Source organism: Manihot esculenta, chromosome 14 (assembly GCF_001659605.2).
Source record: "Manihot esculenta cultivar AM560-2 chromosome 14, M.esculenta_v8, whole genome shotgun sequence".
Taxonomy (NCBI): domain Eukaryota; kingdom Viridiplantae; phylum Streptophyta; class Magnoliopsida; order Malpighiales; family Euphorbiaceae; genus Manihot; species Manihot esculenta.
The window spans coordinates 15448721-15465019 of record NC_035174.2 but is presented as its reverse complement, the minus strand read 5'-3'; the positions used below and the strand labels follow the sequence as shown (position 1 = coordinate 15465019).

The window sequence follows — 16299 nt, the reverse complement described above, 5'->3', positions numbered from 1 at the left end:
GATAAATTTGATGAAGAGATTATAGTCCGAATAAATGATGATACTAAAAAAAGGCCAAGGAACACTAAACATAACGTTGTTACAGGTTTTCCATTTCTCTCAACAGGATGCCTCTAACAACACCCATGTGAACGTTAATTTGATAGGCAATAGTGAAGCGGCTCATTCCGTCAAAGGTCGGGATAGCCGAAAGCAATGATCGTCCTGTGTTGGAACTGCCGAGGACTCGACAATCCTCAGACAATTAATGTATTGAAGGATTTAATTACTAGTTACAAGCCGGACATTTTATTTTTTATGGAAACAAAAGCTCTTAGTTCTCGTATGGAATATTTTCGTAGTCTTTTATATTTTGATATGGTTGCTTCTCAGTCAATAGATAAGGATTGGGAGGAGACCTTTCGTTAATGTGGAAGAGTCATGTGTCTGTTTCTGTGGTTGACTTTTCTTCAAATTTTATTGATTCGGTTGTTTCGGAAGGTAATGTTCAATGGAGGTTTACTAGTTATTATGGGTTTCTGGAATCGCAACAACGACGTCAGTCTTAGAACCTTATTCGAGTTTTATCTCGTAGAAACTCTATTCTGTGGTTTTGTTCGGGAGACTTTAATGATTTATACTCAAGAAATGAGAAAGAAGGAAGATCATCTTTGCCAAATTATCTTATGCAGGGTCAAGCACTTGAGGAGCATTTTTGCCAAATTATCTTATGCAGGGTTTGATTTTGAATGACCGTAAATCTTTGTTAGACTCTAAAATTAATATTTCTGTTAGATGAGTTCGTCGTAATACTACTCTAACTGCTCATACTTTGCCTAGAGAATCTATTAGGTATAATCGTCTCTCTATTTGAGATAATGTCCCTCTTGATAGAATTTTATTGATACAATAAATAACTTTACTTTAAAAAAATTATTTTGCAAAAAATTAAAATTAAATTATTTAATTATTAATAAAAAGTGTAAGAGTGAATATAGAGTTATTGTTAAATAAGGCAATTACTTTCATATTTAAAGTTTAATCCTCAAGCATTACAGGCATAAGTTATAAGAACTTTCAATCTATAATAACTTTAAAATTATTTAAATAACAAAAAATAATTTTAAAATTAATTAATTAACCAAAAAAATTATATGGAGTGAGCTATTTAGTTGAAACTGAAATAGTCTATTTAACCAAATTAATTCATAAAATTTAGATTAATTTGATTTAATTTTATATTTATTTTAATTTAATTTGATTTTAATTTTTTTAAAAAATAATTATTTCGATTGATTCGATTTTAATAATAAAATCAAACTAAATTAATAATATTATGGATAAAGGCTTTATTATTGTATTATGCTTTTGGCAAGTCCTTGTAATCTTTACCAGCAATAAAATTTCAATATCTTTGGTAAAAATCTTTGAAAAGTTTATCTATCTACTTTTCAATGTTTAATAAACAGCAATTTGGAGAAAAATTATTTTATTATTATGGAATTCTTCTGATTAAAATAATTAAAGATAATTTTATATCAATTTTTAATTTTAAAAAATAATTTTATCAACAGTAATTCCATCAAAATTTCCAAAAACAAAATGTTATACTTTGGCCAACTGGCAGCAAACTTCAATTTTAGTGAGTAAATTCCCCTGAATTTCAGTAAAATTTTCCAACAAATAAAATTTCAAGAATTCTAACTAGCTGATCAATGTTGACTGAAAAATTCTAAACAGTGATTATCTTGCTAATTAATTTCAATTCCATTAATATTTTTTTCAATCTCATACTGAAATTTAATTTATAAAATATATATTGAGTAGATCAATATTGACTCAAAAATTTACCCACACTCTGTTGACTGATTTGCTTTGATCTTTGAAATATCTTTAAATGAATAAACAACTAGAGTTTCTTAAATGGGAACTTTATTAGTTTAGTGTTGTTCTTAAACAAAATCACATGGCTGATGGATTAGGTTACATTTGCTACCATTTGCAAAGCTGGTGGGGTGTTCATAAAAATTATCGATTTAATTAAAATTAAATTAAATTAATTAAATTAAAAATTAAAATTAAAATATTTATAAAAATTAAATTAAAAAAATCAATTTATTGATTCAATTCCATTTAACTTAATAACTTAAATTTTTTAATAAATTTTTATTTTTTTATTTTATTTTAAATATTTTATGATTCAATTGAAATTTTTAACGAATTTAATCATTATAAAAAGATTAACATAATATTGATCGGTAATTAATTTATTTTAATTAAATTATTTAAATTTAATTATTATTATCTGAAAAATATATTTCAATTTTTAAATTTTAATTTAACAATTTACATTAAATATTATCTAAAAATAAATTTACCTTTAAAATTTTAATAATTAAACAGAGTCTGTGTAAAAATATAAATATTTATAAAAATACTTAAAATAATATAATGTATATATAAATATAAATATATGAGCGGTTTCGGGAACCGGATTATATACTACTTGGACACGAGGCTCGGCTAGAATTTCGTCTCATTGTCTGCACTCAATTGTCCAATAGAGCAAAAGAAAGGAAGGAACAGAGAAGAAGTGTGAGAGATAGAGATGAGTCATCATCTTCTTCACATGAACCTTGCAACTCTCTCTTCTTCTGCTTCTTTCAAATCTTCTAATCCACTGTTTCCATGCTACAATCACCAAATTTCCCCCAATTCTTTTCAATTGCTTTCTTATTCTAAATCCTCAGGCAAGCCAATACCTCCCCTTTTTATTTTTTGTTATACTACGTGATTAATCAGAGTTCTTGATTTTTGAACTGGGTTTTGCTTTGTTTTGTTTGTCAGGCCACAAAATCTCTTGGACCCAAAAGCTGCCCAGAATTGCTACTACCAGTATCAAGTGCTCTGCTAAGATTGAAAATGCAAATACTAGTCAAGTTAGATTCTGTTTATGTAAACAGCAGTAATGTGATTTACCTCTTATCTGTATCTGTGCATTAATTGAGTATAGTTGTTTACAGTCCATAGTGTTGGTGTTCAGGGCTCTGCAGCTGTGAAAGAGAAGAGTGTTTCGGTGATTCTGTTGGCTGGAGGGAAGGGCAAAAGAATGGGTGTATGTTCTTTCTTATCAGGCTTTAATTCTTGTTTCATGCTATGGCATTTTAGCAAAATATATTCCATTCAATCTCCCTTTTGTCTGTTTAAGCTGTACTCGCTTGTTGCACCATGGAATGGAATAATTCATAGAACGGTTATGTAAAAGCCAAATGGAATAATTCAATTCTGATGGGCACTCTAAAGTTAATGCAGTGGCGTTATGGAACTTGCATGATGAATCTGCATATTGTTGCTTATATGTTGGGGGTTCAGATTTAGAGAAGAAAAAGCTTGCGGACTCGTAATTTGGTGTTATTTTTATGGATATTTGAGGTTTTAAAAAAGTGGTTATTTGGTGGCTGGAGAATTGGATCCAATCACAGGATTTATTGGGCCAGCATTTAAATCTAGGATTTATATGACTGATTTTGACTATTGGAGGAGGAACTAGAAACACTTTTAGAAATTGAGTTTATGTTGGAATAATGATGGATGAGTTTAGATTAAGAGTGAGGAAAAGGTTGAATACTTGAATTTGATAGTTGTTATTTGCTGCAATAGGAACTTGCTTCGCAGCAGCAAGCAGTCTTTGAGAGAAAGAGAATTGGAGAAAAAGGAAAAAGCTAGAGAGGGAAGAGGGGAGAAATCAATCTGTGCTGTGTATACACGGTACACCAATAGCTTCCAAAAAAAAAACCAGGACAGTATTTTGTTCTTGTGTTTATTGTAGGTTTCTGTTATTATCTGATCATATTTACAATCGTTTTGAGTATACTACAAGAATGTATTTTCCTTTATATTACAAATTGCAACTCTTTTTATTATCCATAGTTACTTATTTTCATCTTCCAGATGACCGTTCTGTTATCTTTTTGCAATAGGCAAGCATGCCAAAGCAATATCTACCCCTGCTAGGCCAGCCAATTGCTTTATACAGGTATGGCAAAAACGTATATCTAAATATACCATCATTGGGAAAGCTTGGAATCATTCTAAAGGACTTGTGGAAACTGATTAACATAAAGTTCGGGAAAAATTATGATGTTAAACTTGAAAAAGAATGAGATACATAGATTTATGAGGTCTCTTGGAAGATAATAAGTTTCATTAGAAAACTCAGATATTATTCTATCAGAACGTGAATAATTGAATGCAACCTGATGGTTATTTTCATTTGAAACACTGAGCTATTTAGATTTTTTTCACGCGCCATGTTGTTGCTATGAGCCGTTAGTTATGATCTTGGAGTTCTCTCTGTTGGACTATCAACTTTGGTTTCCATGTATGGATAGATAATAATAGTTTCCTACAATAGTATTCCCTCTAAGACAGTTTGACATGGTTCACATCTGTAGTTTTTGGTGCAAAGATTATCCCAGAGATGGCCTTTTTTAAATCTAACTTCAACAACAGTATGATTGCTTCTGAAAGTAATTCCATTTTACTATTTGCAGTTTCTACACATTCTCAAAATTGATTGAAGTGAAAGAAATTGTTGTAGTATGTGATCCATCCTACCAAGACATTTTTGAAGGTTCCAGATCTTTCTTTCTTGCTTGCTTTTCTATTTTTTCTTTTTTTTCCCTGTTGTGTGAGTGCATCTGCATATGTGCAGGCATGTATGCATACATGCCTTGGTGTATGAGTGTGCTTATGTGACTGGCTTCCTTTACATGACATGCTATCTGCTCTGATTTTCTTAAATCTTTTTAATCTAGGAAATTTAAACTAATTTATGGTCTATTCAGATACCAAAGAAAATATCAGTGTAGACCTCAAATTTGCACTGCCTGGGAAGGAAAGACAAGATTCTGTATACAGTGGCCTTCAGGTGCCTGAGCAATCTTTCCATTTAGTGCTTCATCTCCTTTTTAATGAAATTCTTACTTTTCATTATTTTACCTTATGCTCAATAATGATCTCCTATTTAATTACTTTCTTTTCACATGTTAAATCACTTATAAATCTTGGGCATGAGGGGCAAATGTGGCAAAGCATGAAATAATAATTATAAAAATGTTGAAGATTGTCCCCTTCCTCAGCTTCTGTTAGGGCAAAGGAATATAGCTGTTTACAAATACAAGTAGAAAAGGAAGACAATAGAGGCAGATAAGAAAAAGAAGAAGCGTAAACAAATCTTAGGATTTTTCATTCTGGAAACTTGGCAGATTAGTGACATCATTTATGCTTAGTTCTTTTAGTTTCAACATTTGATATGACGGAACATTCTTTTTAATTTTTTTTCTATTACAATGCGTATATGGTGATGTGGAAATTAATTTTTGAATTAAAATCTTGATTGTTTTACTTGTTCTCGGTGGATGTTAGTATTATTTTGAGTTAGCACCTTTATACTTAAGAAGGTGTCTCGTGCCCTGGGCAATTAGGGGTAATGGCACCTGAAAGATGCCTTTTATATTTGATTATTGTATCTTACTCAAGGTTTGGTTTGACCTTCTTAGTTTCCTTCTTTTGTGATAGAAAATAAGATATGTTAACATTAAGCGAGAGAGCTGAAAGATTTGTTACAGGAAAGGAGGAGTGAAGCAATAACAGGAATACACAGGAAAAAAAAAAGGAAAAAAAGAAAAAGTAAGCCTATTCTGAAACCGTGGGGATATGCGTGTTGCATATCATTTGGAAAAGTACCTTTAAACAAACCATTCATGAAAGACCATAAAGATCGCAAGACCATATTTTATCCATAATTCCATTGGCAAAAGATGGTTCTTGAAAATTTTTGTGTTATACTCCAACCGCAAGCTACATAGCAAAAATGCATAAAAAGACTAGAAGACACAGTGAAAACCTCATATTCCTTTCTTCTGAACCTGTTTATGAGTATGGCCATGGGCTACTGTATACCACATATAAAATGAATGCTAAATACTCCATGTATTATATTGTTTAATGGTGGATTGTTCTTAGCCACAAGGAACACATAACATATATGCATATTCCCAGTTCCTAGTTTGACAGATGCATTTTTGTGTTTGCAATACTTCCTCTAAAGCCAGACTATTTGTATAATTACATAAAATCTTTTCTTAATTTGTATTGAGCAGTGGGTAACAATAAGACTGTTTGTGAATAATAAGACAACACTGAATAACCAATTTTGGTGTTTAGGAAATATTTGTTCTTTAATCATTATGTGCCACTTTCATCTGCAGGAAGTTGATTTGAACTCTGAGCTCGTTTGTGTCCATGATTCAGCTAGACCTTTGGTGACATCTGCAGACGTAAAAAAGGTCTTATCATAAATTTTTATGCATATTTGGTTGTTTGGATTCATCTGCTTCTTAGACTTTACTGTTTATACAGCATAAGTATAGGTATTAATGGTCATTTAGTGCAGCATTATATTTTAAGTGATGAAAGAAAGCTATAAAAAGAAAGAGAGAATATGTTAGATTATGAAACAATTCCTTATGTTGTTCTGGGGTCATGATGCATAGCCACTGTGATTCTTGCTCCCTTTTTAATGTTTCTTTGTTCGAGCAGTAGAGCCCCTTTATCTCCTAGAGATATAAGAAGTTGTTTTCAATGGGATGGATAGAATTACTTGTGATATTAAAGCATTATACAAAGTTAACTCTAAGGCTTAAAATCACTTGCTTATCTAAAACTTTCAGAGGTATAATGCTACTTATCCTGATTGCATGTAGAAGCTTCCTTTTCTCCCGCCCTTTTCCTTGTTAACTTCTTTTATATGACAGTTTGGATTTTTGACTTTCCAAGTTAAATGGCCATTACTTGTATTAGGTCCTCGAAGATGGTTGGATAAATGGAGCAGCTGTACTTGGTGTTCCTGCTAAAGCTACAATTAAGGAGGTATGTAGATTAATAATTAGAAGTTAATACCCTTCACTGCTGAATATACCATATTCTATTTGTTCTATTTCTATAAACTGGAAAAACTAATTGAGGCATCGCATGGCTTAGAATGTTTAAGCATAACCTGCACATCATGGTCTCTAACTGAGATGGACATCCATCAGTCCTATTCATTTTAAATTTTTAACTGAAGCTGCTAGGAGGATGGACAGACTGGCAGAGCCAAATCATTTCCCATGAGGTCATTCAATGGCTCATCCTGTCCAAAACATTGTGAATGAGGTTATTTTAAAGAAAATTAAAGCCTATTCAAAATAAAAATCTAAGCAGATCCTCCTGTTATGTCCTTCCTATAGGTGAAGTCCAACTGTGCAAGATCTCATGCTGACCTAATCATTGCTATGCTCAATATTAAAAACATTCAATATTTTTTTTATCTGATGAGCTATAGTGAATTCTTCTTTCTTTTTTTTTTTTTGTATTTTTGTATTTGATTTTCCTCCATTTTTTAGCATATTTTCTTTGCTTAAATATGAGAAAAGATTATCTGGTCTTTATAATAGTCTCTTCATAGGATAATAACTATCACATGTATGTAAAGGGGAAAAAGATCACTCAGCTTTTGTTCATGTTCATATACTTTCTGTAAATAGCCTAGATTTGTAGTGATTGTGTATACAATTAGGGATATGATTATGTGATATGATTGAGACATAATTAGGTTATAATTAGGGAATTAATTTATTTTCTTACCTGGTATGTATTCTTGTAAGTAGTATATATACTCTAATTGGCTTGAAAGGAATCATCAAGCATTTTTCTCTCAAAACTTCTGCTTCCCTCTTCTTTTTTCATCATCGTTTTCATGGTATTGGCACCAAAAAACTTGGTTCAGCTATGAGTGGTAGATCTGCCACCTTGCTTTGGAGACTTTTTGGAAATCAGTTGGTCTCACCTGCCACCTTACTTTGGAGACTTTCTGGAAATTAGTTGGTCTCACCATCTAACCCACCTTTCTCACCAACTTCCGATCGGCGACCCGATGAAGTGCCGCCACCAGAACCAGTTCCACGCGCCGCTCAAGCTGTCTGTCTCCGGTACATGCGTCGGCGCGTGAACTGTTCTCCAGTGACCTTTTTACTCTGGTGACGCTTCCTCCAGCATCGCCCAACACCGGCGACTCTAGTCCACTAGGTTCGGTCACCTGCCTAGCTCGTTTTCACGTCTCTTGTGAACAATAGCTTTGGATTTACTGTTCACAGGCACAGATCCTCTTTTTTTGGCAGATTCAGGTCCCTATTCAGTCTCTTGTTCCAGAATCTCTCTCGACACGTCTGAGAAGCAAAACACCCTCGATACATGTTCTGAGTCCCTTAAACCTTTCTTTTCAATTGCTACTGTGAAGTTGCAAGGAAGTAATAATTATGCGTCTTGGGCTGCATTAGTAGAATTATGGTTTTTAAGACGGGTATGATGATCATTTAACAAAAAATACCACTGATATCACTGCCGTTGATAGAACTAACTGGGTTAAGATTGATGTTCAACTATGCAGTCTTCTATGGCATTCATTAGACTCAAAATTGCTTGCTTTGTTTCAATCTTGCAAAACTTGTTGAAAGGTTTAGACTAAGGCCAAAACATTATACACTAATGACGTACAATGCATTTATAAGGTTGTGTCAGATATAGTTCACTTACAATAGAATCATCAGGATATGGCTAGTTACTTGGATCAGGTAGAAACTCTGAAAGATGAATTTAATTCTCTTATTCTCTTATGCCTTTTACTGATGATGTTGATGCGCAAGAAGAACAACGGGATAAATTCTTTATAGTTTTGGCATTAATTGGGTTGCGATCCGACCTTTGTTCTGTGAAAAATCAAATTTTGACTAGTTCAATTATTCTAATTTTAGAAGATGTGTCGACTAGGCTTTTATGTATTTTCCTTAGTAAGAGTGACGTACAGATATAGAATCCTCAGTTTTGGCTGTGCAGTATGGGAATCAAGGACAAGGAGGAAATCACAAAGATAAAGGGGAGAAGTTTCATTGCTCCTATTGTTATAAGAATGGTCATACACGTGATGCATGTTGGGCATTGCATGGCCAACCACCACGGTTTAATCAACTCGATAGTACTAGCAAGTCAGTAGTTCATCTTGCCAATCTAATGAATAAGGCCTGCTTCTACAACCTTCCAATAAATCTTAGGAACTAGATTCAATCACTTTAACTGGAGAAGACTATAAAGAATACTTGCAATTCCAAACAGCTAAGCAACATCATTCATCTTCCAGCATTGCTTACTCCGGTAATTTCTTTGCTTGTCTAACTAAGTCTTCACTTGTTGGTCCATGGATTCCAGACTCTGGTACTTCTTATCACATCTCTGGTAATCACAAACTTTTCTCTACTCTTGTTTCACCTTCCACACCATCTAAAGTCACCTTAGCTAATGGTTCACAAATTCAAGTCAAAAGGAATAGGAAAAGTACAACTCCTTACTTCTATTTCCTTAACTTGTCTTGTTCACTCTTGAATGTCCATATAATTTAATCTCCATTAGCGAATTGACTAAAAATCTTAATTGTTTAGTACCCTTTACTGTTGATTCTGTTGTGGTGCAGGACCGGAGTACTGGGAGAATGATCGAAACAGGATCAGAGTCACAACGATTGTACCATCTCTCCACCTCTCCAATTGCTTTTGTTTCTACTACTTTCGTTGAGCTTATTCATAACCGTTTGGGACATCCCAGTCTTCTCAAATTGCAAAAAATCGTCCCTGGTCTTTCTTCTTCTGTCTTCTTTAGCATGTGAGTCATGTAAAATTAGGAAACAAACTCGGGCTTCATTTCTCAAGCGAGTTAATAACAGGGCCACCTTGATATTTGATATTGTTCATTTAGACATTTGGGCTCCAAATCGTGTCAGTACAACTTTGGAATTTCAGTATTTTGCTACTGAAGAATTTTGGGAAAATTTAGAGAATTTTTGTATTTCACTCTTAATCTTTACAATTGGTTTATATGACTATTTATACACAAAGAATTATATCTAAACAGGAAGTAAATAATCAAATAATAATTACAGAAATAATTAAGGATCCTAATCAAATCAAATCAAATCATATCCCTAGAATCAGTTAGGATCAGCAAATAAGTCAACAGTTACTTTTATTGATATTTGCACTTGACTTTTTTTAATGAAGAATTGCTCTGAGTTATTCTTTATTTTTCAAAAATTTTGTGCTGAAATACATGATCAATTTGATGTTCGCATTAAGGTTTTGCGTAGTGATAATGCACGAGAATATCTTTCTTCTTTTTCTCATTATTGTCTACTCAGGGTATTACTCACCAGATTTCTTGTATTCATACTCCTCAACAAAATGGTATTGTTGAGCGAAAAAAATCAGCATTTGATTGAAACAGCCCGCATCTTACTCGTACATCATAATGTTCTACTCCATTTTTAGAGTGAGGCGGTCCTTACTGCCTGCTACTTGATCAATCGTATGCTTTCCTCTTTTTTGCAGTATTAGAGTCCTCATTTGGTTCTCTTTCCTAACTAGACTTTTAACCAGTTGTCTCTGCGAGTTTTTGGATATATATGTTTTGTTCATGATCATACCCCTGGTAACAACAAACTCCAGCCAAAATCAGTTAAATTTGTCTTTCTCGGCTATTCTCGGCTTCAAAAGGGTTACAAATGCTATAATCCTACTACTATCAAATATTTTATCTCTGCAGATGTCACCTTTTCTGAAACCTCCCCTTATTTTTCTTCTAGTCCAACACACAAAACTTTTGTTTCTAGAGCTTTGCCTATACCTTCAACGCTTATCTCTCATTGGCCTTAAGTCAGTCCATCTCCCACTCCTACACTACCTCTTCAGGTCTACACACGTCGGTCTCACCCATCTGCTAATAACAATGATATTTCTTTTCTTGATGCAAGTACTTTTAATGACTCACCTCCAGTTCCATCATCACCTACTTCAATCATGCCTTCAGTAGCAACAGCTACTCCTCCTCTTGCTCTTTGAAAAGGTATTCGCTCTTCTCGAAATTCTCATCCCATTTATAATTTAGTGAATTATCATCATTTTTCTCCTTTCTATTATGCTTTTGTTTCCACCGTATCTGCTGTTTCTATACCCAAGACAATTAGAAAAGCATTGGATCATCCTGGTTAGTATAATGCAAAGGTTGAGGAGATTACTACTCTTCATAATAATAGAACTTGGAAATTGGTATCTTTACCACCTGGCAAGTCTACTGTTGGTTGTCAATGAGTTTACACAGTTAAGATGGGACTTGATGGCAAAATTGATTGCCTTAAAGCTCGTCTTGTAACTAAAGGTTATATACAGATGTTTGGACCTGATTACAGTGATACTTTTTTTCAGTAGCCAAAATAGCTCCTGTTCGTCTCCTTATCTCATTGGCTGCAATTAATCACCGGATTCTTCATCAACTGGACATTAAAAATGCTTTTTTTTTTATAGTGAGCTCGCCGAAGAAGTCTATATGGAGCAACCTACTAAAAATGCCTTTTTTATAGTGAGCTCGCCGAAGAAGTCTATATGGGGCAATCTCCAGGGTTTGTTGCTCAGGGGGAGTTAAGCTTAGTATGTCGTCTTTGATGCTCCTTGTATGGTCTAAAACAGTCTCCAAGTGCATGGTTTGGACGATTCAGCACTGTAGTTCAACAGTTTGGAATGTCTCGAAGTAATTCTAATCATTCTATATTTTTTTGTCATAATGACAATAGATGCATCTACGTAGTGGTCTATGTTGATGATATTGTCATTACAGAAAATGATCATGATGGAATCTCTCAGTTTAAGCAACATTTGTTCAGTCATTTTCAAACTAGAGACCTGGGGAAATTGAAGTATTTCTTGGAGATTGTGATTTCTCAACGGAAATATGTTTTGGATATATTGGAAGAAACATGCATGTTGGACAGTAGACATGTGGACACTTCCATGGATCAAAATGTTAAACTTGTTTCTAAATAAGGGGAGCCACTTAAAGATCCTGTTAGATACAGAAGATTAGTTAGCAAGCTCAATTATTTCACTATCATGCGTAAGTGTGGTTAGTCAATTTTTTCAAACTCCATGCAATAGTCATTAGGATGCAATCATTCGCATTCTTAAATATATCAAAAGAGCTCCAGAACAGGTCTACTCTACAAGGACAAGGATCACTCACAAATTATTGGCTGTTCTGGTGCAGATTAGGCAGGTTTTCCTTTAGATAGGCGATCTACTTCAGGATATTGTATTATGATTTGAGAGAATCTTATATTCTGGAAAAGTAAAAAACAGGGTGTGGTTGCAAGATCAAGTGCAGAAGCAGAAGTAGAATATCGAGCTATGATTTTGGCAACATGCAAGCTCATTTGGTTGAAGCAATTCGTTCAGGAATTGAAATATAGCGATACTGGCCAAATGAAGTTGATATGTGATAATCAAGATGCCCTCCATATTTCATTAAATATAGTTTTTCATGAGAGGACGAAGTATATAGAGGTGGATTGCCATTTTATTAGGCAAAAGATTGAGTGGGGATGCATTTCTATTACCTTTGTTAACTCAAATGATCAACTAGCTGATATTTTCACAAAATTTCTTTGGGGTTCACGAATCGAATATATTTATAATAAGCTTGGAGCATATGGCATGTACACTCCAGCTTAAGGGAAGTGTTGAGATACTTTCTGTAAATAGCTTAAATTTGTAGTAATTGTGTATATGATTATGTGATATGATTGGAATATGATTAGACTATAATTAGAATTAATTTATTTTGTTACCTAGTATGTATTTTTATAAATAGTATACATACCCCAATTGGTTTGAGGGGAATCATCAAGCATTTTTCTCTCAAAGCTTCTGCTTTCCTCTTCTTTTTTCATCATCGTTTTTCAGTTCAGGTATGCAAGTTCTGTGTTTTAAAAAGATCTCTCAAATACTTGCTCTGTTCTTTCGCCTATTCTTTTCCTCCGTCACACTGAGTAGCTACTGTTAGGACGTTGATGTTTTTAACTTTGCTTAGTAAGGGGAAAAACATTGAATTAAAACAGCCTATGGAATATCAGATGGTCTTGCTTTTTCTATTCTGATCTTCGTATCCTGGTGATTGACTTCTCCTAACTGTTCCATTGCATATGTTATAATTTTTATCTCCACCTTCCTCTGCTTCTCATAACTCATTATTCCTTTGGCATACAATTTGAAACGGGTTCAGATTAGGAAATGGTATTTTAATTTGGAGAAAGAGCATGAAAATAATGCTGTTATTTGTGAATAGCTTAGACACTCAGTAAACCATAATTTATGGACTGGTTATTTGTTTCTAGTTCATGTGTTTATTTCTTTCATATCTTCTTTATTGGAAATTGCTGTAGAAAATTTTACTGATAATTGATCTCAAGGAAGCAACTGGTAACACTGAAAAAAAACAATTGATTGATCATAATGCATGGTCATATTGCAGGATGTCTACAAGTGGTAACATTACCTTTGTTGCCTGCAGTTCAAGTAGCTTTTTAGAGATGGGTGAAACATATATATATATATATATATAATATTCATCTTCTGTAGGCCTTTTATTTTGCATTCTGCCATTGATGTACTCCTAAATTCTTTTACTGTTATGTTTTTAATTCTTTGTTCATTGTGTGTGACCTTAAATAGCTCTTCAGGAAGGCATAAAAAAAAAATTGTAGCACCATTCTTAGATTACTATGTTGCCTGATCATGCCTTCAACTGATAGCGGGTATTTAATCCAATACCCGCTATTCATCTTTAATCCATTTCTTATTGCCATGCAGGCAAACAGCGAATCTTTTGTAGTGAGAACTCTTGACCGCAAAACCCTTTGGGAAATGCAAACTCCACAGGTTTGTTGTTGAAAGAAATTACACTATCAAAAGGAATTTGAATATGGAAAATTTACTATTTAGTCCTTATGGTTTAGTGAAACTACTAAATCCCTCTTTTTTCAAAAACATATTAGCTAATTATTGTCTTTTTAAACTGTTGACTGCTTAATCCGTCTTTATAGGCATTAACTATTTAATCTCTCTCTTTTCAAATAATTAAGTATTTAGTCCTTTAGTTTATTTAAGCAATTTATAATGTGGAATAAGTCTCTATAATTTCAAAAACATAATTATTCAGTCCTTGCAATTTCAAAATGAAAATTACTCAATCCCTGTAATTTCAAAATGAAAATTGTTTAATCATTGCAATTCAAAATAACAACTATTTTAGTCCCTACAATTCATGGGAGAGACTAAAGGTCTATTTGGTATTACTGTTGGACCTGAATCACTTCTTAAATATACTATTTAGAAAATATTAAAAAATAATTCAAAATTATTTTTGATATAATTTAGTTATAAGAATACCAAACTAATAAAATAACTTTGCTACACTGCTTTTTTCAACATCATTTAGAATGGTGCTTTTTGTAAAAGGTGTTTTTCTGGCATCCAATCTTAATGCCAAACAGGCTCTAATTAATGGTTTGAAAAGACATAACCAAGTAGTTAGTTTCATTAAACCACCAGAATTAAATAGTAATTTTCTCTTTGAATATTTGAATAGCTGTTTATGTAGGTTTCTTTTTGTACAGGTGATTAAGCCTGATTTGCTTAAAAAAGGCTTTGAGCTTGTGAACAGGTATTTATGCTCTTAAAATCTGCTTGTTCAGATTCTTTTATATCAATACCTGGACTGCTAGTAGAATGTTTCCTGAAACACGGACATAATCTGTAATCTCACAACAATGCCGAGGCATATGATTAGATGCTAAATGTGCTTATCAGTATTTCATTTGAGTGTGCTCCGTGCTCAAGTGGGGATTTTTTTTAATGGCCTTCTGTTAATATGACCCATTTTCATGTCTCTTGGGTACATGGTGGACTGAGTCCATCTAAGAATTTCCCTGGTTCCATGACTTGAAATGACTAGCTATCTAATTCTATTTTCTGAAGGTACCAACTGCTTAACTAATCTTCTAATCATCGTATATTTTTTTAAACACATTATCATTGCATTTCCTAAATATTCATAGAAAAACTTTCATTTTATCTGGGGTTTGTCTATTTTCAGTAACAAATCCTAGATAGTAGTAAACAGATTCTAACATAGTATGTCCATGCAGAGATGGCCTTGAAGTCACTGATGATGTATCTATTGTGGAGCACCTTAAGCATCCCGTATACATTACCGAAGGATCTTACACGAACATCAAGGTATTGCGACTGTCTAACCACGAACTTTCCCATGAGATGTAGTTATAATGCAGAACCAGTAGTATGCAGTTCAGCAATACATTTGTTCTTATACATATCAAACATCCTTTTTTTTCCTTCGCTTTATTGGAAATCAATGAATGAGAGAAACTAGTCTTGTTTTATTTCTATTACAGATTGATTAGTGAATCCTTTGATTTGCAGGTCACAACTCCGGATGATTTGTTACTCGCTGAGAGAATTTTGAACTTGAATTCTGAGGAATCTTCAAAGTAGGATTACATTCTGTATCATTCAGATGAAAAGAGATTTCCTTTTCCTTTTCTAGTTTTAAAGATTTTGCTGCATTTGAGGTCTGATAAAATTTTTTTTTTTTTATAAAAAAAAATAAAAGAGAATATCTTGCAGTGATATTCTATAAAGCTCACCTTCAAAAACAGATTAAAGAGCAAGGGAGCTAGCGCAGCCATGTTTTTTTTAAGAGAAAAATAAGAAATAATTATTTCTGCTTTGTAAGATTCTGAAACAAAATGAATGAAATCCAAAGAAATTTTTGCAGAAATTTTAGTGAAGTATGTGTGCAATTCTTCAATACGCATAAGCAAGCTTATCCAATATTCTCTATATACCAAATTTTTATTATTTATTATAATATTATTGAATTTAATTCTGCATTCAAAGTGCTAAGAGATTTTTTATTAATTTTTTAACACCAAGAATAATAATAATTCCCCATTAGTTCCCAATTTTGCCTAACAACAAAAGAAAGAGATGCTTCTCATGTCTCCAACCAAAAACACCTGTAAAGTAGTATTATGTCATGTTGGGCCATTTTCTTCTCTGATGCAATAAAATTAAAATAAAGAAAGAAAGAAGAAAAGGGTAATTTTCATTATAATCCCCAAATCTCACTATCATGTATTTTGATTATAGTGGTGGTGGGATCAAAAACCCACATTGTTTCTTCTCTTTTGTCACCATATGATAACCTCTTTTCTTTTTTAATGTTCTTTTACAAATGTTTCCAAACGAACAATGTGTCCTTTTTTGTTTTGGATTTGCTCTTATCAAGAACACAACCATAGATTGTGTTGCCCTTTGTCTA

The 16299-nt window shown here is 33.0% G+C and overlaps 1 protein-coding gene across 2 annotated transcripts; it reads left to right on the top strand.

The window, feature by feature from the left end:
- Positions 1–2485: 2485 nt before the first annotated feature.
- On the top strand, positions 2486–15752 carry LOC110600407 (2-C-methyl-D-erythritol 4-phosphate cytidylyltransferase, chloroplastic). 2 transcript variants are annotated; one of them, XM_043950430.1, is made up of 13 exons: positions 2486–2729; positions 2827–2918; positions 3023–3094; positions 3960–4015; positions 4533–4612; positions 4827–4909; positions 6252–6329; positions 6844–6912; positions 13767–13835; positions 14573–14619; positions 15104–15194; positions 15399–15466; positions 15589–15752. In XM_043950430.1, exons 1-13 carry the CDS (start codon positions 2588–2590, stop codon positions 15653–15655), a joined length of 1014 nt encoding a protein of 337 aa, XP_043806365.1. In that variant the 5' UTR covers positions 2486–2587; the 3' UTR covers positions 15656–15752. The 2 variants fall into 2 exon arrangements, with proteins under 2 accessions (XP_043806365.1, XP_043806366.1); XM_043950431.1 differs by having other exon boundaries at positions 2595–2729; positions 2827–2934.
- The last annotated feature ends 547 nt before the right edge of the window (positions 15753–16299 follow it).